The following is a 27,909-nucleotide window of genomic DNA, read 5'->3' as shown; positions in this document are numbered from 1 at the left end:
GAAAAATATTACAACAATTTTAAACTAATTACACCTACTCTAAGCCCCCTAATAAAATAACAAAGACCCCCAAAATAAAAAAATGCCCTACCCTATTCTAAATTAATACATTTAAAAGCTCTTTTACCTTACCAGCCCTGAACAGGGCCCTTTGCGGGGCATGCCCCAAGAAAATCAGCTCTTTTGCCTGTAAAAAAAAAACATACAATACCCCCCCCCCCCCAACATTACAACCCACCACCCACATACCCCTAATCTAACCCAAACCCCCCTTAAATAAACCTAACACTAAGCCCCTGAAGATCTTCCTACCTTGTCTTCACCTCAACAGGTATCACCGATCCGTCCTGGCATCCGGTGCTGAAGAGGTCCAGAAGAGGCTCCAAAGTCTTCCTCCTATCCGGCAAGAAGAGGACATCCGGACCGGCAAACATCTTCATCCAAGCGGCATCTTCGATCTTCTTCCATCCGGTGCGGAGCGGGTCCATGTTGAAGCAGCCGACGCGGATCCATCCTCTTCTTCCGGCGTCTCCCGACGAATGACGGTTCCTTTAAGGGACGTCATCCAAGATGGCGTCCCTCGAATTCCGATTGGCTGATAGGATTCTATCAGCCAATCGGAATTAAGGTAGGAATATTCTGATTGGCTGATGGAATCAGCCAATCAGAATCAAGTTCAATCTGATTGGCTGATCCAATCAGCCAATCAGATTGAGCTTGCATTCTATTGGCTGTTCCGATCAGCCAATAGAATGCGAGCTCAATCTGATTGGCTGATTGGATCAGCCAATCGGATTGAACTTGATTCTGATTGGCTGATTCCATCAGCCAATCAGAATATTCCTACCTTAATTCCGATTGGCTGATAGAATCCTATCAGCCAATCGGAATTCGAGGGATGCCATCTTGGATGACGTCCCTTAAAGGAACCGTCATTCGTCGGGAGACGCCGGAAGAAGAGGATGGATCCGCGTCGGCTGCTTCAACATGGACCCGCTCCGCACCGGATGGAAGAAGATCGAAGATGCCGCTTGGATGAAGATGTTTGCCGGTCCGGATGTCCTCTTCTTGCCGGATAGGAGGAAGACTTTGGAGCCTCTTCTGGACCTCTTCAGCACCGGATGCCAGGACGGATCGGTGATACCTGTTGAGGTGAAGACAAGGTAGGAAGATCTTCAGGGGCTTAGTGTTAGGTTTATTTAAGGGGGGTTTGGGTTAGATTAGGGGTATGTGGGTGGTGGGTTGTAATGTTGGGGGGGGGGGTATTGTATGTTTTTTTTTACAGGCAAAAGAGCTGATTTTCTTGGGGCATGCCCCGCAAAGGGCCCTGTTCAGGGCTGGTAAGGTAAAAGAGCTTTTAAATTTATTAATTTAGAATAGGGTAGGGCATTTTTTTATTTTGGGGGTCTTTGTTATTTTATTAGGGGGCTTAGAGTAGGTGTAATTAGTTTAAAATTGTTGTAATATTTTTCTTATGTTTGTAAATATTTTTTTATTTTTTGTAACTTAGTTCTTTTTTATTTTTTGTACTTTAGTTAGTTTATGTAATTGTAGTTATTTGTAGAAATTGTATTTAATTTATTTATTGATAGTGTAGTGTTAGGTTTTATTGTAGGTAATTGTAGGTATTTTATTTAATTAATTTATTGATAGGGTAGTGTTAGGTTTAATTATAACTTAGGTTAGGACTTATTTTACAGGTAATTTTGTTATTATTTTAACTAGGTAACTATTAAATAGTTCTTAACTATTTAATAGCTATTGTACCTGGTTAAAATAATTACAAAGTTGCCTGTAAAATAAATATTAATCCTAAAATAGCTACAATGTAATTATAATTTATAGTGTAGCTATATTAGGGTTTATTTTACAGGTAAGTATTTAGCTTTAAATAGGAATAATTTATTTAATAAGAGTTAATTAATTTCGTTAGATTTAAATTATATTTAACTTAGGGGGGTGTTAGTGTTAGGGTTAGACTTAGCTTTAGGGGTTAATACATTTATTATAGTAGCGATGAGCTCCGGTCGTCAGATTAGGGGTTAATAATTGAAGTTAGGTGTCGGCGATGTTAGGGAGGGCAGATTAGGGGTTAATACTATTTATGATAGGGTTAGTGATGCGGATTAGGGGTTAATAACTTTATTATAGTAGCGCTCAGGTCCGCTCGGCAGATTAGGGGTTAATAAGTGTAGGCAGGTGTCGGCGAAGTTGAGGGGGGCAGATTAGGGGTTAATAAATATAATATAGGGGTCGGCGGTGTTAGGGGCAGCAGATTAGGGGTACATAAGGATAACGTAGGTGGCGGCGCTTTGCGGTCGGCAGATTAGGGGTTAATTATTGTAAGTAGCTGGCGGCGACGTTGTGGGGGGCAGGTTAGGGGTTAATAAATATAATACAGGGGTCGGCGGGGTTAGGGGCAGCAGATTAGGGGTACATAAGTATAACGTAGGTGGCGGTCGGCAGATTAGGGGTTAAAAAAAATTAATCGAGTTGCGGCGATGTGGGGGGACCTCAGTTTAGGGGTGCATAGGTAGTTTATGGGTGTTAGTGTACTTTAGAGTACAGTAGTTAAGAGCTTTATGAACCGGCGTTAGCCCAGAAAGCTCTTAACTCCTGCTTTTTTCCTGCGGCTGGAGTTTTGTCGTTAGAGCTCTAACGCTCACTTCAGAAACGACTCTAAATACCGGCGTTAGGAAGATCCCATTGAAAAGATAGGATATACAATTTACGTAAGGGGATCTGCGGTATGGAAAAGTTGCGGCTGAAAAGTGAGCGTTAGACCCTATTTTGAGTGACTCCAAATACCGGCGGTAGTCTAAAACCAGCGTTAGGAGCCTCTAACGCTGGTTTTCACGGCTAACGCCGAACTCTAAATCTAGGCCTAAGTTTCTTCTAAAAAGTTTTGAATTTATTTAATGCTAAAGAAAAGAGACATCATTCAATTTAGATATTTCTGCAGCTTTTGAAATGCTTGACAGAGTCTATTTCTAACAGATGGTTGACAGAGTCTACTTCTAACAGATTTGGTATTCACAAATGTTTCAAAAGTAAGCATTTTACCTTTTCAACAGGTTTTAGAGTCTATGGTTTAGATGCCTATCCACTGCCAAGCCACACAACTCAATTTTGGTTCTCTGTATCTTTTCCATCAACATTTAGCATTAGTAGTCTAATTATGGTTTGGTTTCCAATACCATTTATTTGCTAAAACATCAAATTTTATCTCTATGCAGCCCTCACTCCCAAATTACTCAGTAGCATCGTCAATATCAGTAATTTGTGAATATCTAATAAATATAGCCACTACCTATACCCCACAACATGTAGCATGCCAGAAAGCACACTTGCTGTGATTGACATAGTAATAATTCCTCTTAGGGTTAGCTTTCTTTTAGCTGCCCTTAACTCTGCTCTTTCAAAACAGTCACATCCAGGAACTTGCTAAATCCTGAAACTCTTGTATGCATAAAAGCCTTGCGAATTTGGCCATTCATCACTTAAGACACCATCAAGATGTTACTTAAATTAAACTTTTCTATTTCAGCAACCTACCTCTCAGTAACTTTCCACAGCCCTCCACATAAATGGTTTGTTTCAGACTCTGTTAGCTAATTCATCAGCCAATGCCACCCACATCTCTGTAAGAATAGCTCCATATATGATACAAAATAAAATAGATCTACAAATGTACACAATTTCACAATTAACTATATTTTATCACTTGTCTTAAGATATCCTCAAAACCTTCCTCTTCGAATACTAATAACCTTTTGTTTTTGTTCTCTCTTTAGGCCTATGCATTCAGGAGTTTTGTTCACTGCAAAATGTGAAAGAAGCCGGCCGCTTGCAGCATTTGCTTATTTTCTTCAGAGCTGGATTCCTTCTTGTGAAAGTGCAACACACTTTACTTTCACAAGAAGAAATCTGGCTCCTAAATGGGCAGCCTCCTCCTTCTACATTACGCAGTGAACAAAACTCTCAAATGCACGTCTAGTCAGAATGATTGCCACCTAATATTGCATCAAGTGCTCTTTCCAAGCTAAGTCATTCAGAGAAGCTTACCATTTATCTCTTAAAATTTATACTACACTGTAGCACTTTAAAACAACCCTCTCTAGCTGACTCTTATTCCACCTCATAAGTTATTTTATTTTGGGATTATGATAGTCCAGAGGAATGCATAACATGTGGAATATGCCTCCTGCCACTAGGTGGAAGCCAAGAACCCTCACAAGAGCTTTAATCCCTACCACCTCCCTCTCCTACGGACTACCATCATCCCTAAAGAAAAACATTTATCAGGTAAGCATAGATTTTGTTTTCTTTCGTATGATGATGATGATGATGATGATGATGAAGTACATAGGAATCCATAACGTGCAATTTAATACCCAAGCTGAGAATCCATGTTAAGGAAAGGGTGGGGCAAAATAGGGCAGTTCAGATTTGCTGGACACGGCGGTCTGAAGGACTTTCCAACCATACGTAACTTCTGAGGAATAAAAAAAAAACATCCAAAACGGTAAAAAATGAAGAATGTATGCAGAAAAGACCAAGTTGCAGCTTTGCTAATCTGCTCCATTGATGCATCATTTTGAAAAACCAGGAAGTAGCAACTGATCTGGAGGAAAGAGTTGAGATACGTTTAGGGGAAAAATGTCCTGCTATCAAGAAGCTTTGAAAATTACTTGTTTTGTGCCAAGAAGCAAAGGCTACCGCCATTCTGACCTTTACAAGAATCAGAATACTGAATGAATAAAGTAGAACTCTAAATTCTTTAGCCTGAAGATAGAACTTTAATGCTCTTACAACATCAAGATTATGAAGAAGTTGTTCCTTAGAATTAGAAGGATCTGGACACAACAAAGGAACAAAAATTTCATTGTTTATATTTTCAGAGGAAGAAAATCATATTTTGTATGAAGAACTGCTTTACCTTTATGGAAAAGCAGAAAAGGAGATTTACAAGATAAACCAGATGAGTCAGACTTTTTTTTAGCTGGAGAAATGATCAGCAGAAAAATAACTTTCCAGGATAACAACTCAATATCCAAGTTATGCATAGGATCAAAAGGACCCTTGTATGACAAAAAGGACCAAATTCAAAACCAAACCAGAGAGATGGGTATCACCACTGCTCTAAATCTCCCCAAAGCCTGGACACAAGTCTGAACATCAGGAAGTGCAGCTAACTTTTTGTGGAAGAGAACTGAAAGGGCAGAAAATTGACCATTTAAAGGGACACTATTTACTAGATTTTTCTTTGCATAAATGTTTTGTAGATTATATATTTATATAACCCATCTGGGAGTTTTTTTGTAAAAATGTATAGTTTTGGTTATTTTTAAATTAAATTTTAAAATGCAGAGGAGGGTGGAGTGTCTGCCCTTCCTGCTTTCCAAGCCCAATTCAGTTGGTGTCCCAGTCTAAACTCATCAACAGTGCTAAACTGGGAGCTTTTAAAAGGCTTTATACTAGCTTTTTATATCAGTATCAGTGCATATTATTCTTCAGAGTAGTGTCTATTACATGCAGTTATATGAAACATGCTGTATACTGTCCCTTTAAAGAGCTAGCAGACAATCCTTTGTCAAACCCATACGGACGAACAGGAGAAGTCTAGGAATCCTAGAGGAATGTCCGAAAAAACCTCTGGAAGAACACCACTCAAAGTATACCTTCCAAATCTGATAAATCCCTAGAGTCACAGGTTTCCTAGCTTGCAGCAAAGTGTGAATTACTGAGTCGGAAAAACGACTATGTCTCAGAAATAGGTGTTCAACCACCGCGCCATTAAAATTAGATGAAATAGATGCTCATGAGACAAGAGATCTTGTTTATGACAAAGAACCATGGAAGATGAGAAGACATCTGAAGCAGGTCCACATACCATGTTCTGCAGAGCCATGCTGGAGCTATCAGAATTACTGATGCAAAATCCTGCTTGATTCAAACAAAAACTCTAGGAAAAAGAACAAAAGGAGGGAACGGATAGGCTAGACAAAAATTCTATGGGCACACAAAGGAAACTAACATTTGAGCATTTGGATTCATAGATGTGCCACAGTAAACTGGAAGTTTGAGATTTAAGTGGGAAGTCATCAGAACAATATCCGGCAAACCCCACTTGACACTACCTTATCTCAGATCTTCTCGTAAAGAAACCACTCTCCTGGGAGAACAGATTGATGGCTGAGGTAATCCGCCTCCCAGTTCTTCACTCCTGGAATAAGAATCGCTGATAGGGAACATTGGTACTTTTCTACCCAGGATAGAACCTGGGGCAGTTCCTGCATAGCTAGGGAACTGCAAGTCTCCCCTTTACGATTTATATATGCCACAGCCTTGACATTGACTGGCTGAGAAATGGATGTATTTTTCCTTCCTGAGGAAGGAGCAGGTCTGAATAGCTTGTAGAATCACTCAGAGTTCCAAGATGTTAATTGGTGGCCTCGCCTCCAGAGGAGAACAAATTCTTTGCTCTCCTCAAGACTTCCAGACAGCGCCTCAACCCAGAAAACTGGCACAATAGCCAAAGAAGGAAGTCAAAGATGTGTATTGTGAAGCTTACCTTAACTGTTTCCAAGTAGGCTCAAATAAATCAAAACAGGATAATGGCTATTTACCAACTAAATATTGCACCAGACATGTTCTGCATACGTAAAACTCATTAAGATGTGTGTACATAATGTCCATTACACTGTGTGTACATAATGCCCATTACACTGTGTGTACATAATGCTCATTACACTGTGTGTACATAGTACTTAACATAACACTTAATCCACTATGTATACATAACACATTACACTCACTGTGTGTATATAATACTCATTACAGTGTGTGTACATAATACTCCTTACACTGAGTGTACACATGATACTCATTACACGGCGAGTACATAATGAGAACATAACACTTAATACACTAAGTACATAACTCATAACACTGAGTTACCGTCTTTTGTGTTAACATAATAGAAATATAGTTGAGTCTCAGCCAGTTCTTAGTTAACCTTTGCTAAAAAAAAAAAGAAAAAAAAAAGGGGGATCGATAAACATCGACAGCCTGCAGATCCTCCCTCACAATCTCTATGAAAGAGATCCCTTGATAATGGATGCCGAGCGCATCTCTACCAAACTATCACAACGGCTAAAATGTACCCGCCCACAATGGCGGAAAAAACTGCGTACCCCAGCACTAAACAGGACTCTGACAAAAAGCGCACATGGAGCGGCAACAAAGAAAGTCTGACTAGGTACAGCCTAGTATGCGAAAATGGCATAACTACAGTGATCGCAAACTGCAGGGGGAGGAAACAAAATGACAGGCTCCAAGATGAAATAAGCCTACGGCATTTAACCTGATAAAAAGGAAAGGCACAGGAAAATACTTCTAAGTATGAAGACTAACTGTGCCATTAAAGGTCCGGTCCCTCAGCAGTTAGTAAAAATGAGGGAATGTAATACAAATACAAATATATAAAGCCATATTTGTAGAAAACAGACAATGCAGGGAAATAAAGTGGAAAATTTAAGAGCCAGTCCCCACATACTATAAAACCTGGGTCTGTATACAAATACCTGGAAGCAGCAAATCCCTGATTATATACTGTATGCTAAGCCGCAATGCATCTTAGAGATCAGTAAATCTTACACTGTGATAAAAATCTCTTTTATTTCAAACACATAAAGTGTCAAAAATATGTCCACAATATGATTCCTTTACTAATAAGGATTACTATGTGCCAGCATAGATCCATATGAGGATTAACCTCTTAAGTGCTGCTGTCCTTCAGTACCTAGAAATCAAAGGCACTTACCTTAGATCCAGCTGCAGGACAGATAACTGCTACTTCGGTGTGACAGGTACTCAACTCCCTGTCAGGGACCAGTAGGAAAAGAAAGAACAGAGTAACCAACTCTGGCTTTCTAAAAAGAGGTAGCAAAGTGTTAAAAGTAAAGCAAGCACTACCTTGCCGCCTTTAAACTGCTAAAAGCCACCACTAATCTTACTAAAGGGATTGACGTGGACACAGCTAGACCCCAATCCTTGCTTGCAGGGAAAAGTACCCATAAAAGGATTAAATATCTTCAGACACCATCTTCGCACAACCTTCATTGATAGATGCAAAGAGAATCACTGGGGATTATGGGTAAGGAAAGTTACACTGAACAGCTTTGCTGGGGTGCTCTTTGCCTCTTTCTGCTGGCCAGGAGTTGAATAGCCTACTAGTAATTGGAATGATGTTGTGGACTCTCCATGCCATAGGAAAGAAATAATAATAGGTAACCTTGCTTCCCGAGGAGACCAAACTCCTTATGCACTTTTGAGACCCCCAGACAGCACCCATCCATTGTATCTGTAAGATTACAGATGAAGAAGCATGAACAAAAAGAAGCCTCCAGCACAAATAGCTAATAGTTTAGCCATTAAGACAGAAACAAACTTGTTCTGAAAAGCAAATGTGCCTTAGAAACAGCAGCTTGGATGTAAATTAGCTGGAGGAGATACATCAGCATTTTTACAATAAACACTAAATAATGGTAGAAAGGTTTTCAGGAGACTCGGACAGGTCTAATAAATGGTGTGGAAAAGACATGATATTCTGACTGAAGAGGCAAAAAGCACTGAGGCAGTAGGAAGCATGAAAATACCTTTACAGTTCACATGGAACAGTAAGGGGGTCAAATAGATCAAGATGAACAGTCAATGCAAAATAACTGTAGTTCACATAAATAGAACAAAGACAGATCCGAGAAATCTATGTAAGATAAAAGGTGATTACTGTCCTGTTGCCACCAGATTGCTATGCCTTCCCGTATTGTAATTCTCAATGCCTTTGTACAAATCCAGATACCAGTTCCTATTTCATGCGCAATTCTGTTTTGATGCTGTTTTCATGTGCTGTTATGATGAGCATGAGAGTAAATTAGATGTTAAATTCCTTTCTTCAAATTCTGAGGAAAAGAACATAATGAGAACCTCCTCATGCTTCACTTTGTGTTTTTTTTTCTTTTTAATTCTGCTCTGCCTTCTTGACTATGCTGAAGTTCAGTGGCTAATGGTGACAGATTTATCAAATACATATTTTTATCTCATTAATCTTACCTCAAGTGATTGATTGATTTTCTCTTTTTGCTTCCCTGCATAAGATGAAGTGGTACACTCAATTATTTGACCTCCAAGAAGACTATCTTCAGGCAACAAAGTTTCAGCCCAGACACGACAAATGCCATCTTGACAAGAAGTAAGTAAAACATTGCAAACAGAACCTCTAAAGCAGAAAAAAGGAAATTATGTTAATAGGGTGGATGTGAGTTAATCAAATTAATTTAAATCATGATTTAAATCACTAGATAGTAAGACTCAATTTAAATCATGGTTTTCTACATTAAAGACTCATTCTTGCTGGCTGTTCTAATCTTAATATTTACAACCATATGAAAGTTTAATTTTTAGAATAATAACTTTTTAGAATACTTTTACAGTTATATCAGAAAATTACTGAGTAGTTTATATATCATTAAAACAAAGATAGATAAATCAAAGCAAATTATCCATTACTCACACTTAGCCACTTGTGCAGATATATTTTTCTCAACACTATATTAAATTTATAAAATTTTGGCTGTGAAGAGGAGGTATGTTATCTCTGCGGACCCAAATTCGCAGATTTGATAACTGCAAAGCCAAGCCCCTGTGATATCTTCTAGAAATTGCCCAAAATAATCTTATAGAAACCTCTGAGAGAGCATGACTTTGTGAATGGATTAATGAAACTAATTAAAAAAAACTACAAATTTGAAAACATTATCTCTATTACAAAAACATAAAAATATATAAAAATAAAGCTTTTAAAAAAAGAAAATGTATGCTTACCTGATAAATTTATTTCTTTTTAGACACAATGAGTCCACGTATTTCATCCTTACTTGTGGGATATTCACCTCCTGGTCAGTAGGAGGAGGCAAAGAGCACCACAGCAGAGCTGTTAAATAGCTCCTCCCTTCCCTCCCACTCCAGTCATTCAACCGAAGTTAGGAAGCGAAAGGAAAAGCCAAGGTGCAGAGGTGTCTAAAGTTTACAAAAAATAATACCCTGTCTCAGAGAACAGGGCGGGCCGTGGACTCATTGTGTCTAAAAAGAAATAAATTTATCAGGTAAGCATAAATTTTCCTTTCTTTTTAAAGACACGATGAGTCCACGGATTTCATCCTTACTTGTGGGATACAATACCAAAGCTAAAGTACACGGATGATAAGGGAGGGACAAGGCAGGGAACCTAAACGGAAGGCACCACTGCTTGAAGAACCTTTCTCCCAAAAGCAGCCTCAGCCGAGGCAAGAGAGTCAAATTTGTAGAACTTTGAAAAAGTGTGAAGAGAAGATCAAGTTGTAGCCTTGCAAATCTGTTCCACAGAAGCTTCATTTTTGAATGCCCATGAAGAAGAAACAGCCCTAGTTGAATGATCCGTAATCCAGGAGGCTGCTGTCCAGCAGTCTCGTATGCCAAACGTATAATACTCCGCAGACAAAAAGAAAGAGAAACAGCCGTAACTTTCTGTCCCCTACGTTTGCCTAAAAATACCACAAACAAAGAGTAAGACTGGCAAAAGTCTATAGTCGCCTGTAAATAAAACTTCAAAACATGAACTACATCCAAATTGTGTAAGAACCTCACCTTCTTAGAAGGATAAGGACACAAGGAAGGTACAACAATCTCCTGATTAATTTTTCAATCAGAAACAACCTTGGGGAAAAATCAAAATTTCGTACGTAATACGACCTTATCCGCATGAAAATTAAGGTAAGAAGACTCACATTGTAATGCTGAGAGCTCAGAAACTCAGTGAGCAGAAGAAACCGCTACCAAAAATAAAACCTTCCTAGATAACAGCTTGATATCTAAGGAATGCATAGGTTCAAATGGAACCCCTTGAAGAACCTTGAGAACTAAATTAAGACTCCATGGAGGAGTAATTGGTCTAAACACAAGCCTAATCCTGCTTAAGGCCTGACAAAAAGACTGAACGTCAGGGACATCAGCTAGACGCTTGTGTAACAGGATAGATAATGCTAAAATGTGACCCTTTAAAGAATTTGTTGATAAATCTTTCTCCAATCTGTCCTGGAGAAAAGATAAAAGTCTAGGAATCCTAATTCTACTCCAGGAGCAGCCCTTGGATTCGCACCAATAAAGGTATTTACGCCAAATCTTATGAGAAACCATTCTAGTGACAGGTTTACGAGCCTGAATCAAAGTGTCTATGACTGAGTCAGAAAGACCTCGCTTGGCTAGAATCAGCCGTGCAATCTCCAAGCAGTCAACTTCAGAGAATCTAGATTTGGACAATGGAAAAACCCTGATTCAGAAGCTCCTTTCGAAGTGGATGCCACCAAGGAGGTAAAGACGGCATCTCTACCTGGTCTGCATACCAAAACCTCAGGCTGGTACTATGAAAATCACTGAAGCCAGAGCATCCATCAGATCCGCCCGAGGATCTCTGGAACTCAACCCGAACCTCAGAAGTTTGGCATCCTGCCTGGATGCAATTATATCCAACTCCAGCTGACCCCATTTGACGATCAGACTGGAGAACACATCCGGATGAAGTTCCCACTCCCTCGGATAAAAAGTCTGTCTGCTCAGAAAATCCGCCTTCCTGGGATAGAAATTGCCGACAGACAACAAGAATGGGTCTCCGCCCACTGAATTATTTTGGAGACCTTTGCCATCGCTAAGGAACTTCTTGTTCATCCTTGATGATTGATGTAGGCAACTGACTTAATGTTGTCCGACTGGAACCTGATAAACTAAACCGAAGCCAGCTGAGGCCATGGCCAAAAGAGCATTGTAGATCGCTCTCAGTTCCAGAAAGATTATGGGTAACAAAGACTCTATCTAAGACCATATCCCCTGAGCCTTCAAGGAGCCCCAAACTGCCCCCCACCCCAGAAGGCTGGCATCTGTTATCACAATCTCCCAGAAAGGTCTGCAAAAACACGTTCCCTGGGAAAGATGATCTAGAGACAACCACCAAGGAAGAGACACCTTGTCTCCTGTGACGACAGAAGTCGAGGGGATAATCTATTATTTGAACATGTCCAACTGCAGAGCTCTGAGGTGAAAGCGAGTAAACAAGACGATGTCCATCGTCGCTACCATCAGACCTATTAACTCCCTGCACTGAACCACTGAAGGGCGAGGAGAAGATTGCAGAGCTAGGCAAGTAACAAAAATCTTTAATTTCCTGACGTCTGTCAGAAAAATCTTCATAGACAGAGACTCTATGATGCAAACACATAGGAGAATAGGTATGAGAGAATACCTGTACTACAAAAGTATGCATATATAGCACTCTGGGCCCTGACTAAAGAACAGGAATTCCCTAACAGGATAAATAAAATATAACCTTTATTGCCAACAAAATATAAAAAACCAAAATTGTTTGGTTAAATGACATACACATTAAAATACGCTCCGGTATCATTAATCAGTGTAATAAATTATAAAGATCACAAAATAAGTTGATTCGACCTGTATATGTTCTCAGTTAATGTGATCTAGATAATAAAAAATCATGAAGTTGCACCCAACGTAACAAATTATGAGGGGTCTCACATTATAGTTGGATGATCAGTCACATTAGTGAGCTGAAAAGTAAATAAAGTTCCGATGTGCCCAAATAAGTCCTCTTTATCAAGGCAGTTATATAAATGTTTGTAGGGCTAAAGTATAGCACGCAGTGATATTATGCTCATATGCACAAATATACTGTTATAGTAATGTAAAAATAACGTGATGTAACGCTCACGTTATATTATTTGCGTTTATAGTTCTATACACACATACAAAAACATGGTCTAAATATAGGTATAATAGAATGGAGTACCTGTACTAGGTGTAGAAGTAACAAACACCAAGGAGTTCACTAATTATAGTATATGTAAATAAAGTCTCCCCTATAGGTTGATTCACTTGTAGAAAATGCTCTAATGGTTAATTGTTCTAATGGTTCATAGTAAACTGTCAGAGTCTGATCTGAGCGATATAAGAGATTAGAATCTTTATCAACATAACTCACGCAGGGCTGGTCATATGTGTTTTAAATCTCAGTAATATGCAATGACTACCCAGTCAGATTCTGAGACATTGTATCTATTTCCAATTCAGTTATGGAATGTATCAGATTTATAACACTTGTAACTAGCCAAACTCACACGTTGTTCTTGGCATTCAATCACACAGTGTGAATAAAGAATTCCTTAAAGTTCAATATAAATGCCTATCAATGTATACTATTAACAAAACCATGAATATATTCAAGTGTTAAATTCTGTAATGAAGGGGAAATGTCCCTATAATTAGGTTTGCACTATAAATAAGGTACAATGATTTAATTACATAGTATTCCATCAAAATCTTGTCAAATAAAGATTTGGTGTATTGTGTATGTAAAGCAGTGCTCTTAGTGTGTATGGCAAAAAGCATTCACATATCGGCACTAGTAATTCCCAGTGAGTATACCTATAAATGTAAATTATTAATCTAGTCACCAATGTGACAGGGTATTAACTATAATAGAGAGAGGGTAATGTTGCCAAAGTATTTAGAAATGCTAGTGTCATGCATATATAGCTATACTAGGCACCCTTACACTCCGTGTTACTACCTCTCAACCGGCAAAAATACCAGTCTGGTCCATGGGACTAATGCAAAATTAACTAGATATGATATAGTCTGAGCTGCAGTAACCCGACTAGTAGGATGATATTGAAACTAGTGTCATCTATTGTAGATATCAAAAGTTAGTGTAAAAATATATCAGCTGAATTAGTTACGGTGTAGCACACCCTGGGCTGTGATAGCGTAGTTATAAACGTACTATTAAAACTATTAACATCCATTCACAATATTAGATATAGATGTAAGTGTGTCAGCTGGAGTAACTCACACACAATCTGGATTGTGTATTACAATGGGTATAGTACACACTCAACTAAGATAGCGTAATCGTTAAGATTCTATTGGATCTGATGTCATCTGGTCAGAGAATCAAATGTATAGATGTGAGTGCGTAAAATCGCTTAAGTTGCTCTCTCATTCTCACTATTATAGTTAATTTGTTTATGGTCTGGGTTGTGCCAGACTTAGTGTAACTGATATGTTCACGCTTAAACCACATGCTGTGACCAGATAACAGCTCTCACATTATATTGCTAATCACGTTACCACAGCCTAGGCTGTGCTATACTGTTACCATTGTAGCTGATATACTTAAGTTAACATTTGATGTTCTGACTAAATGACATCAGCTCCAATAGAATTTTAACGATTACGCCTTCTTAGCAGAGTATGTATTATTACCTAGTGTAATTCACAATCCAGATTGTGTGAGGGTTACTCCAGCTGACGCACTCACATCTATACCTAATATTGTGACCAGATGAAAATAGCATTAACATTACGTTTATAATTACGCTATCACAGCCCAGGGTGTTCTATACCGTAACTAATGTAGCTGATATATTTTTACGCTAATTTCTGATATCTACAATAGATGATACTAGTGTTCATGTTTAAATTACATGCTGTGACCGGATAACAGCTCTCACATTATATTGTTAATCACTTTACCACAGCCTAGGCTGTGCTATACTGTTATCGTTGTAGCTGATATACTTACATTAACATTTGATTCTCTGACCAGATGACATCAGCTCCAATAGAATCTTAACGATTACGCTATCTTAGCTGAGTGTGTACTATACCCATTGTAATTCACAATCCAGATTGTGTGCGAGTTACTCCAGCTGACACACTCACATCTATATCTAATATTGTGAATGGATGTTAATAGTTTTAATAGTACGTTTATAACTACGCTATCACAGCCCAGGGTGTGCTACACCGTAACTAATGCAGCTGATATATTTTTACGCTAACTTTTGATGTCTACAATAGATGACACTAGTCTCAATAACATCCTACTAGTCGAGTTACTGCAGCTCAGACTATATCATACCTAGTTAATGTTGCATTAGTCCCATGGACCAGACTGGTATTTTTGCCGGTTGAGAGGTATTAACACGGAGTGTAAGAGTGCCTAGTATAGCTATATATGCATGACACTAGCATTTCTAAATACTTTGGCAACATTACCCTCTCTCTATTATAGTTAATACCCTGTCACATTGTTGACTAGATTAATAATTTACATTTATAGGTATACTCACTGGGAATTACTAGTGCCGATATGTGAGTGCTTTTTGCCATACACACTAAGAGCACTGCTTTACATACACAATACACCAAATCTTTATTTGATAAGATTTTGATGGAATACTATGTAATTAAATCATTGTACCTTATTTATAGTGCAAACCTAATTATAGGGACATTTCCCCTTCATTACAGAATTTAACACTTGAATATACTCGTGGTTTTGTTAATAGTATACATTGATAGGCATTTATATTGAACTTTAAGGAATTCTTTATTCACACTGTGTGATTGAACGCCAAGAACAACGTGTGAGTTTGGCTAGTTACAAGTGTTATAAATCTGATACATTCCATAACTGAATTGGAAATAGATACAATGGGTAGTCAATGAATATTACTGAGATTTAAAACACATATGACCAGCCCTGCGTGAGTTATGTTGATAACGATTCTAATCTCTTATATCGCTCAGATCAGACTCTGACAGTTTACTATGAACCATTAGAACAATTAACCATTAGAGCATTTTCTATAAGTGAATCAACCTATAGGGGAGACTTTATTTACATATACTATAATTAGTGAACTCCTTGGTGTTTGTTACTTCTACACCTAATACAGGTACTCCATTCTATTATACCTATATTTAGACCATGTTTTTGTATGTGTGTATAGAACTATAAACGCAAATAATATAACATGAGCGTTACATCATGTTATTTTTACATTACTATACAAATCTATTTGTGCATATGAGCATAATATCACTGCATGCTATACTTTAGCTCTACAAACATTTATATAACTGCCTTGATAAAGAGGACTTATTTGGGCACATCAGAACTTTATTTGCTTTTCAGCTCACTAATGTGACTGATCATCCAACTATAATGTGAGACCCCTCATAATTTGTTACGTTGGGTGCAACTTCATGATTTTTTATTATCTAGATCACATTAACTGAGAACATATACAGGTCGAATCAACTTATTTTGTGATCTATATAATTTATTACATTGATTAATGATACCGGAGCGTATTTTAATGTGTATGTCATTTAACCAAACAATTTTGGTTTTTTATATTTTGTTGGCAATAAAGGTTATATTTTATTTATCCAGTTAGGGAATTCCTGTTCTTTAGTCAGGGCCCAGAGTGCTATATATGCATACTTTTGGAGTACAGGTATTCTCTCATACCTATTCTCCTATGTGTTTGTATCTAGAATTTATGCATGAGCACCATTTCCTTTCCGTATTGGGGCTACCAATATAATTAATCCCTTACCAGTTACGTATTTGATAAGGAAAAGCCAGAGTAGTGCCATTGTTCACTTGGTGTAATATATTCAGAGAGTCTATGATGGTCCATAGAAAGGTCACTCTTGTATGAGAAACTAAAGAGCTCTTTTCTAGATTCACCTCCCGTGTGACCTTAGGAAAGTCACTACCAATTCCGTGTGAGTATTTGCTAGCTGAAAGGACGGCGCCTGAACTATAATGTTGCTCAGATACAACACCACCGCAATGCCTCTTAAACGAGGCACCGCAATCAGAGACCCCAGAACCTTTGTGAAGATTCTGAGAGCCGTGGCAAGACCAAAAGGAAGAGCCACAAACTGGAAATGTTTGGCTAGAAGGCAAACCTTAAAACCTTGTGATGATCCCTTAGAATGGGAACATACAGGTACACGTCCTTTAAATCTACTCATAAATTGACCCTTTCGGATCAAGGGAAGAATGGAAAGAATAGTTTCCATCTAGAAGGACGGTACACTAATAAATATGTTTAGACCCTTGAGATCTAAAAAAGTGGTCTAAAGGTTCCTTCATTATTTGGTAACCAACTGGGATAAAAAATAAAAAAACCTGTACCTGTATTGGGACTGGAACAATAACTCCCAGGTCTGAGAGGTCTCCTACACATTGTAAGAGCGCCTCTCCTCTTGTCTGATCTGTAGAAAATCTGCCTCTGGGAGAAAAAATTTTCTTTTTTCTTTTTCTTTTTTTTCTTGTTGAAATCCTTTAAATTTCAAAATAAATTATTGCCGACAAGTTTAGACTTAAATCATACATCTGAAGAACAAGGCTCTAACCATAAGGCTCTGTGAGCTGGAACAGAGAAACCTGAAACCCATGCTCCCAGTTTGATAACTTGAAAGTAAAGAAATTAGCCCCTTTGCTTTTAACCTATCCTGGATTTTATCAAGGAAAGTTTCCGACTTAGTAGCCTCAGGCCAATTAGTTAAGCTGGAAACAACTTCTTCCACCCTAGGAAATATTTTCCCAAACTCCCTAGCTGAGTCGGCTATGGAGGATATGTTTTTAAATATAGGGAATGATGACGCTTCCATTCCTTATAAATTACTGGACGCACAAGTATAGATTGCGCCAGTAGAGTCGGAGTCGCCCAGGATAGCTAAAACCTCCTAAAGTAACAAATGGAAATGTCAATCTAAAACACTGAAAGAAAAACAATCTCAGGATCAAAAATAATATAATATTCATCCGAGTCTGAGAATTCTCTGTATCTTCCTCTTTCAGTTAACAGGGAAGAACCATTCGGATTAGCCACTACTGAATCAATCACTCAAATGATTAAACAATAAGTCCTCTATTAATGTTTTTCAGCCACGCGGGAAAAACATAGAATGCAAGAAAAGCAGAGTAACTCCGGGTGGAGTGTGAGAGGAAACGCAGGACACTGCATGTGGGACATAAAAATTTTGTGATACACTTATAGGAGAAATTTTTGGCCTAGATTGACCACGTCAGACTCCTAAACAGCAAACGCCTGAGAAGAAGTAGGTTCAGAAAAAATCTGTTAATAAAAAAACGTTACTGTCTCTTTAAATTTAAAAAGTAACTATTTTTTGTGTGCTCCTGTTCCATCCTATCACAAAGGATGAGTTAAACAAAATAAACAGTTGAAATTCCTTAAATAAAATTAACAGCTAAAAAACGTTGCTGTCTCTTAAAATTTTAAAAGTAATTTCTTATTTCTGAGCGCAGAAACAAGCTAATTGGCATGTCATATTACTGTCCAAAGACATCATAGATATTAGGGAAACTATGTCTTGTGCCGCAATCCCAGATTGTAAATAGCAAGGAACCACAGGGCACTGCATGTGAGATAGAAAAAATAATGCTAAATCACCCTGCCTCACATATAGCAGCAAAATGAAATAAAAAACAAAATGTATGCTTACCTGATAAATTTCTTTCTTTTGCGATGTACCGAGTCCACGGATTCATCCTAACTTGTGGGATAATGTCCTTCCTGACAGGAAGTAGCAGAGAGAGCACCACAGCAGAGCTGTCTATATAGCTCCCCCCTTAACTCCACCCCCCAGTCATTCGACCGAAGGCCAAGGAAGAAAAGGAGAAACTATAAGGTGCAGAGGTGACTGAAGTTTACATAAAAAAATACTATCTATCTTGAATAGACAGGGCGGGCCGTGGACTCGGTACATCGCAAAAGAAAGAAATTTATCAGGTAAGCATAAATTTTGTTTTCTTTTGCATGATGTACCGAGTCCACGGATTCATCCTAACTTGTGGGATACCAATACCAAAGCTTTAGGACACGGATGAAGGGAGGGACAAGACAGGAACCTAAACGGAAGGCACCACTGCTTGAAAAACCTCTCCCCCAAAAATAGCCTCCGAAGAAGCAAAAGTATCAAATTTATAAAATTTTGAAAAGGTATGAAGCGACGACCAAGTCGCAGCCTTACAAATCTGTTCAACAGAAGCATCATTTTTAAAAGCCTATGTGGAAGCTACCGCTCTAGTAGAATGAGCTGTAATCCTTTAAGGAGGCTTCTGTCCAGCAGTCTCATAAGCCAAACGGATGATGCTTTTCAGCCAAAAGGAAAGAGAAGTCGCCGTAGCCTTTTGACCCCTACGCTTTCCAGAATAGACAACAAAGAAGATGTTTGACGAAAATCTTTGGTTGCCTGCAAATAAAATTTCAAAGCACGAACCACGTCCAAGTTGTGCAACAGACGTTCCTTCTTACAAGAAGGATTAGGACACAGAGAAGGAACAACGATTTCTTGATTGATATTCCTGTTAGTAACAACCTTAGGTAGGAACCTAGGCTTGGTACGCAAAACCACCTTATCAGCATGGAACACAAGATAAGGAGAGTCACATTGTAATGCAGATAGTTCAGAAACTCATCAAACTGAAGAGATAGCAACTAGGAACAAAACTCCAAGATAAAAGCTTGATATCTATGGAATGCATGGGTTCAAACAGAACCCCCTGAAGAACTCTAAGAACTAAATTTAGACTCCATGGCGGAGCAATAGGTTTAAACACAGGCTTAATTCTAACTAAAGCCTGACAAAAGGCCCGAATGTCTGGAACATCTGCCAGACGCTTGTGCAACAAAATAGACAGAGCAGATATCTGTCCCTTTAGGGAACTAGCTGATAATCCTTTCTCCAATCCCTCTTGGAGAAAAGACAAAATCCTAGGAATCCTGATTTTACTCCAGAAGCCGCCTTTGGATTCGCACCAAAAAAGATATTTACGCCATATCTTATGATAAATTTTCCTGGTAACAGGCTTTTGAGCCTGAATCAAGGTATTTATGACTGACTCAGAGAAACCCCGCTTTGATAGAATCAAGCGTTCAATCTCCAAGCAGTCAGTTGCAGAGAAATTAGATTTGGATGCTTGAATAGACCTTGAATCAGAAGGTCCTGTCTCAATGGCAGAGACCATGGTGGAAGGGATGACATGTCCACCAGGTCTGCATATCAAGTCATGCGTGGCCACGCAAGGCGCTATCAAAATCACTGATGCTCTCTCCTGTTTGATTCTGGCAATCAGACGTGGAAGGAGAGGGAAAGGTGGAAACACATAAGCCATGTTGAACGACCAGGGTACTGCTAGAGCATCTATCAGTACAGCCTGAGGATCCCTTGACCTGGAGCCGTAATGAGGAAGTTTGGCGTTCTGACGAGACGCCATCAGATCCAACTAAGGTGTGCCCCATAGCCGAACCAGCTGAGCAAACACCTCTGGATGGAGTTCCCACTCCCCCGGATGAAAAGTCTGACGACTTAGAAAATCTGCCTCCCAGTTCTCTACACCTGGGATATAGATTGCTGACAGATGGCAAGAGTGAGCCTCTGCCCATTGGATTATCCTTGAGACCTTTATCATCGCTAAGGAACTCTTTGTTCCGCCCTGATGATTGATATAAGCCACAGTTGTGATGTTGTCCGACTGAAACCTGATTAATCTGGCCGAAGCCAGCTGAGGCCATGCCTGGAGAGCATTGAATATCGCTCTTAATTCCAGAATATTTATCGGCAGGAGAGCCTCCTCCCGAGTCCACAAACCCTGATCTTTCAGGGAATTCCAGACTGCGCCCCAGTCCAGAAGACTGGCGTCTGTCGTCACTATAACCCATTCTGGACTGCGGAAACACATTCCCTGGCACAGATGATCCTGTGACAAACACCAAAGAAGAGAGTCTCTGGTCTCTTGATCCAGATTTATCTGAGGCGATAAATCCACATAATCCCCATTCCACTGATTGAGCATGCATAGTTGCAGTGGTCTGAGATGCAAGCGAGCAAATGGAACTATGTCCATTGCCGCTACCATTAGTCCGATTACCTCCATACACTGAGCCACTGACGGCCGAGGAATGGAATGAAGAGCTCGGCAGGTGGACAAAATCTTTGATTTCCTGACCTCCGTCAGAAATATTTTCATGTCCATCGAGTCTATCAGAGTCCCTAGAAATGAAACTCTTGTGAGGGGGGAAAGAGAACTATTTTTTACGTTCACTTTCCACCCGTGAGACCTTAGAAAGGCCAACACTAAGTACGTGTGAGACTTGGCTAGTTGGAAGGACGACGCTTGAATTAGAATGTCACCTAGATAAGGCGCCACTGCTATGCCCCATGGCCTTAGAACCGCCAGAAGGGACCCTAGCACCTTCGTGAAGATTTGCGGCGCCGTGGCCAACCCGAAAGGAAGAGCCACAAACTGATAATGCTTGTCCAGAAAGGCGAACCTGAGGAACTGGTGATGATCTTTGTGGATAGGAATGTGCAGATACACATCCTTTAAGTCCACGGTGGTCATATATTGACCCTCCTGGATCAATAGTAAGATAGTCCGAATGGTCTCCATCTTGAAAGATGGAACTCTTAGGAATTGGTTTAGGATCTTGAGATCCAGAATTGGTCTGAAGGTTCCCTCCTTTTTGGGAACTATAAACAGATTGGAGTAGAACCCCTGCCCCTGTTCTGCTTTTGGAACTGGGCAGATCACTCCCATGGTAAAAAGGTCTTCTACACAGCGTAAGAACACCTCTCTTTTTGTCGGGTTTACAGACAATTGAGAAAGATGTAACCTCCCCCTTGGAGGGGAATCCTTGAAATCTAGAAGGTATCCCTGGGTTACAATTTCTACTGCCCAAGAACCCTGAACGTCTCTTGCCCAGGCCTGAGCAAAGAGAGAGAGTCTGCCCCCTACTAGATCCGGTCCCGGATCAGGGGCTACCCCTTTCATGCTGACTTAGTGGCAGTAGCAGGCTTTTTGGCCTGTTTTCCCTTGTTCCAAGCCTGATTAGGTCTCCAGGTTGGCTTGGATTGAGCAAAGTTCCCCTCTTGCTTTGCAGCAGGGGAAGAGGTAGAGGGACCACTCTTGAAGTTTCGAAAGGAACAAAAATTATTTTGTTTGGTCCTTGTCTTATTTGACTTATCCTGAGGGAGGGTATGACCCTTCCCTCCAGTAATGTCTGAAATGATCTCTTTCAATGCAGGCCCGAAAAGGGTCTTACCTTTGAAAGGGATGGACAAAAGCTTAGATTTAGAGGACACATCAGCTGACCAGGACTTAAGCCATAACGCTCTACGCGCTAAAATGGCAAAACCTGAATTCTTAGCCGCTAATTTAGCAAGATGAAAAGCGGCGTCTGTAATAAAAGAATTAGCCAACTTAAGAGCCTTAATTCTGTCCAAAATATCATCTAGTGGGGTCTCCATCTGAAGAGCCTCTTCTAGAGCCTCAAACCAAAAGGCAGCTGCAGTGGTTAAAGTAACAAAGCATGCTATAGGTTGAAGAAGAAAACCTTGATGAACAAAAATTTTCTTTAGGAGACCCTCTAATTTTTTATCCATAGGATCAATGAAAGCACAACTGTCTTCAATAGGTAAAGTTGTACGCTTAGCCAGGGTAGAAATAGCTCCCTCCACCTTAGGGACCGTCTGCCATGAGTCCTTTATGGTGTCAGAAATGGGAAACATTTTCTTAAAAACAGGAGGGGGAGAGAACGGAATACCTGGTTTATCCCACTCCTTAGTAACAATGTCGGAAATCCTCTTAGGGACCGGAAACACATCAGTGTAAACAGGAACCTCTAAATATTTGTACATTTTACACAATTTCTCTGGAACTACAATAGGGTCACAATCATCCAGAGTAGCTAAAACCTCCCTGAGCAATAAGCGGAGGTGCTCTAGCTTAAATTTAAACGCCATCATATCTGAATCTGTCTGAGAGAACATCTTTCCTGAATCAGAAATCTCTCCCTCAGACAGCAAATCCCTCATCCCTACCTCAGAACATTGTGAGGGAATATCGGATACGGCTACTAAAGCGTCAGAAGGCTCAACATTTGTTCTTAACCCAGAGCTACTGCGCTTCCCTTGCAACACAGGCAGCTTAGATAAAACCTCTGTGAGGGTAGTATTCATAACTGAAGCCATATCTTGCAAGGTGAAAGAATTAGACGCACTAGAAGTACTTGGCGTCGCTTGTGTGGGCGTTACTGGTTGAGACACTTGGGGAGAACTAGATGGCAAAACCTGATTTCCTTCTGTCTGAGAATCATCTAATGCCAAACCTTTATAAGTCAAAATATGCTGTTTGCAATTTATAGACATATCAGTACAAGTGGGACACATTCTAAGAGGGGGTTCCACAATGGCTTCTAAACAAATTGAACAATGAGTTTCCTCAGTGTCAGACATGTTTAACAGACTAGTAATAAAGGAAGCAAGATTGGAAAACATTTTATTTAATGAAAAAAACACAATTTGCAAAAACGGTACTGTGCCTTTAAGAGAAAAAAAGGCATACACAAACTGCAAAACAGGTTAAAATTACTTCAATTTTTCTGAAATTTTAACAGTGTACCCACTAAGCTTTAGAAGGATTGCACCACAAGTTAATAAGCAATAAACCCCCAAATGAAAAAAACGGATTGAAATATGTCTAAAACCGGTTAAAATCCCTATTAGCACCTACCTGCCCTTAGGAAGTGATAATATGGGGTTTAAAGCTTCAATTAGTCCCTCAGAAGAAGTTGCTTGCTGCTTGTAAATGTAGGCCACGCCCACCTCACTCGATGTTGCTGGGGCCTACACAAAACTAACAAAGCCTACCTGAAAGCCATGTGGGTTATAAACAACCCCAAAAGAACCCTCAAGCAAATGTCCCATAAAACAGAAAACGTTACTCCCAGACACAAAAACGTTTGTCTCAAATTCACATAACGAACTGAGTGCCCACAAAAAATGAACCCTTTATGCAAGCTAGTAAAAACCTCTGATAAAACTAGGATTACTGCTTACCCTTCCCCTAATGGGGACACTGTCAGCCTTTCTGAGTTAACACAGTTTCTGCAGAAAATATGACTGAACATACCTCATTGCTGCATAGCAAGAAACAGTTCCTCACACTGATGTTTTCCTGTACTCATCAGCTTCTGTGGGAACAGCAGTGGACCTTAGCTACAAATGCTAAGATCACAATCCTCCAGGCAGAAATCTTCATCTATGTCCTGCCTGAGAGTAAATAGTACAACACCGGTACCATTTAAAAATAACAAACACTTGATTGAAGATAAAATAAAACTAACAGTTTAATACCTCTTCTCTTTACTCTTCCTGCTTAGAGCCAGCAAAGAGAATGACTGGGGGTGGCGTTAAGGGGGGAGCTATATAGACAGCTCTGCTGTGGTGCTCTCTTTGCTACTTCCTGTCAGGAAGGACAATATCCCACAAGTTAGGATGAATCCGTGGACTCTGTACATCATGCAAAAGAAAGAACTTCACCAATTGCAAATAGAGTCCATATATGGCAAGTGGTACTGTCCCTTAAATGTTAAAAGGAAAACACATCTTTATTATTATGACCAACATTGCAGATAAATTATGAACTTTTCATCTATACCCTCAGTTTGACCCAGCTAAAGTGGTAGATAACCTGCCTACACGAAAGCTGAACTCATTGCAGCGCTAACCAGAGCGCAATTATTGAGACAAAATTTTTCCCCACATCTTCCGATAATCGGAAGATACCAGAAGAAAGAGACTCTCTACACTGCGCCATCCTCCACTCCTAGTGCAAATCCCACTGACAGGAGGGAGGACAGAAGCCTTGGCGCCATTTTTACAACTCCGCCCCTCGTGGGCATCACCCAATTTACCTCCCGGTCACCATTGTTCTTGAGTAAAGGCGCCGGAGTAAAAGGCTAAAACTGCAGACACTGTACCTACACTGGTAGCCTATATAAAAAATAAAAGGCAAACAAGTATCTCCCGGTCGCCATTTACACCCCTGGGATCAAACAAACAAACAGACTGACTAGCAACATGTGATTAAGTTGCACAGTCCTTTAGTGTCCGGAATATTAATCTGTGCCCAACAGAGTATTAGGGAGTATCTTCCTCTCTCTCCATTTGAGCAAAAACGCAACGCAAGCGCAAATAAAAATGTAAACAGAAATACTGTGTCTTTCACCCAGGCAGCCCTTATTATTAGCCAGGGGAAAGAAAGACAAGCCATTGCCTGCATTTTAACTGCCTAATATCCCCTGTTAAATCAAGAGGAATTTTAACATCAAGTTAAATGAGGTCTTTTTTTTTTTTAAGAAAATTTTAGAAAGTGCCCAAAACCTTCTCTGAGAACCTTTTTGCCCCAAGAAAAAAGATTAGCACTTACCTCATGTTCTGCCTGGCAGTAAGGCAGTTCCAGGTTTAAGAGGTCCTCTCCCTCCCATGGACCTGGATAGACAACGAAAGCCCTGAGTAAAATGTTTCAGGTTTTCTTTAGACTGGGCAGCATCAGTATGGGAGGCGCAGTGAGAATTATGTCCCACCAATTCCCATTGTTTTAAAGCCACCAAAAGCTCTACCGTAGAGACTAATATGGACTAAGGCTACACCCCAGAACAAAGCAGCACTCGCTGGCACTACTTTAAAAATAATAAACTCTTGATTGAAGAATCTAAACTAACACCTCACTTTACCTCTTCCTATCACTAACGTAGGCAAAGAGAATGACTGGAGTGGGAGGGAAGGGAGGAGCTATTTAACAGCTCTGCTGTGGTGCTCTTTGTCTCCTCCTGCTGACCAGGAGGTGAATATCCTAAAAGTAAGGATGAAATCGTGTCTTTAAAAAGAAACATGTATTCACATGACAATGTAATATATAAAAACAGAATTTATGTTTACCTGATAAATTACTTTCTCCAACGGTGTGTCCGGTCCACGGCGTCATCCTTACTTGTGGGATATTCTCTTCCCCAACAGGAAATGGCAAAGAGCCCAGCAAAGCTGGTCACATGATCCCTCCTAGGCTCCGCCTACCCCAGTCATTCGACCGACGTTAAGGAGGAATATTTGCATAGGAGAAACCATATGATACCGTGGTGACTGTAGTTAAAGAAAATAAAACATCAGACCTGATTAAAAAACCAGGGCGGGCCGTGGACCGGACACACCGTTGGAGAAAGTAATTTATCAGGTAAACATAAATTCTGTTTTCTCCAACATAGGTGTGTCCGGTCCACGGCGTCATCCTTACTTGTGGGAACCAATACCAAAGCTTTAGGACACGGATGAAGGGAGGGAGCAAATCAGGTCACCTAAATGGAAGGCACCACGGCTTGCAAAACCTGTCTCCCAAAAAATAGCCTCAGAAGAAGCAAAAGTATCAAACTTGTAAAATTTGGTAAAAGTGTGCAGTGAAGACCAAGTCGCTGCCCTACATATCTGATCAACAGGAGCCTCGTTCTTGAAGGCCCATGTGGAAGCCACAGCCCTAGTGGAATGAGCTGTGATTCTTTCAGGAGGCTGCCGTCCGGCAGTCTCGTAAGCCAATCTGATGATGCCTTAAATCCAAAAAGAGAGAGAGGTAGAAGTTGCTTTTTGACCTCTCCTGTTACCAGAATAAACAACAAACAAGGAAGATGTTTGTCTAAAATCCTTTGTAGCATCTAAATAGAATTTTAGAGCGCGAACAACATCCAAATTGTGCAACAAACGTTCCTTCTTCGAAACTGGTTTCGGACACAAAGAAGGCACGACTATCTCCTGGTTAATGTTTTTGTTAGAAACAACTTTTGGAAGAAAACCAGGTTTAGTACGTAAAAAACCACCTTATCTGCATGGAACACCAGATAAGGAGGAGAACACTGCAGAGCAGATAATTCTGAAACTCTTCTAGCGGAAGAAATTGCAGCCAAAAACAAAACTTTCCAAGATAGTAACTTAATATCAACGGAATGGAAGGGTTCAAACGGAACCCCCTGAAGAACTGAAAGAACTAAGTTGAGACTCCAAGGAGGAGTCAAAGGTTTGTAAACAGGCTTGATTCTAACCAGAGCCTGAACAAAGGCTTGAACATCTGGCACAGCTGCCAGCTCTTTGTGAAATAACACAGACAAGGCAGAAATCTGTCCCTTCAAGGAACTTGCAGATAATCCTTTCTCCAATCCTTCTTGAAGAAAGGATAGAATCCTAGGAATCTTTACCTTGTCCCAAGGGAATCCTTTAGATTCACACCAACAGATATATTTATTCCATATTTTGTGGTAAATTTTTCTAGTTACAGGCTTTCTGGCCTGAACAAGAGTATCAATAACAGAATCTGAGAACCCTCGCTTTGATAAGATCAAGCGTTCAATCTCCAAGCAGTCAGCTGGAGTAGGACCAGATTCGGATGTTCGAACGGACCTTGAACAAGAAGGTCTCGTCTCAAAGGTAGCTTCCATGGGGAAGCCGATGACATATTCACCAGATCTGCCTACCAAGTCCTGCGTGGTTACGCAGGAGCTAACAAGATCACCTACGCCCTCTCCTGATTGATCCTGGCTACCAGCCTGGGGATGAGAGGAAACGGCGGGAATACATAAGCTAGGTTGAAGGTCCAAGGTGCTACTAGTGCATCTACTAGAGTCGCCTTGGGATCCCTGGATCTGGACCCGTAGCAAGGAACCTTGAAGTTCTAACGAGAGGCCATCAGATCCATGTCTGGAATGCCCCACAGTTGAGTGATTTGGGCAAAGATTTCCGGATGGAGTTCCCACACCCCCGGATGCAATGTCTGATGAATCAGAAAATCCGCTTCCCAAGTTTCCACTCCTGGGATGTGGATTGCAGACAGGTGGCAGGAGCGAGTCTCCGCCCATTGAATGATTTTGGTCACTTCTTCCATCGCCAGGGAACTCCTTGTTCCCCCCTGATGGTTGATGTACGCAACAGTCGTCATGTTGTCTGATTGAAACCGTATGAACTTGGCCCTCGCTAGCTGAGGCCAAGCCTTGAGAGCATTGAATATCGCTCTCAGTTCCAGAATATTTATCGGTAGAAGAGATTCTTCCCGAGACCATAGACCCTGAGCTTTCAGGGATCCCCAGACCG

The 27,909-nt window shown here is 40.1% G+C and overlaps 1 protein-coding gene across 2 annotated transcripts in view; it reads right to left on the bottom strand.

Moving 5' to 3' along the window:
• Nucleotides 1-27,909, bottom strand: part of DMXL2 (Dmx like 2) — a 641,271-nt gene that overhangs the window by 376,736 nt on the left and 236,626 nt on the right. For both annotated transcript variants that reach the window (XM_053717470.1, XM_053717469.1), the window contains exon 8: nt 9,115-9,280. In XM_053717470.1, coding sequence (XP_053573445.1) covers nt 9,115-9,280 — 166 coding nt within the window. The remainder of the gene's footprint in view (nt 1-9,114; nt 9,281-27,909) is intronic.

The sequence above is a fragment of the Bombina bombina genome, chromosome 6 (genome assembly GCF_027579735.1).
Source record: "Bombina bombina isolate aBomBom1 chromosome 6, aBomBom1.pri, whole genome shotgun sequence".
In the NCBI taxonomy this organism is placed as follows: domain Eukaryota; kingdom Metazoa; phylum Chordata; class Amphibia; order Anura; family Bombinatoridae; genus Bombina; species Bombina bombina.
Note: the sequence above shows the minus strand (reverse complement) of the source record. Positions and strands in the feature narration are given on the sequence as shown.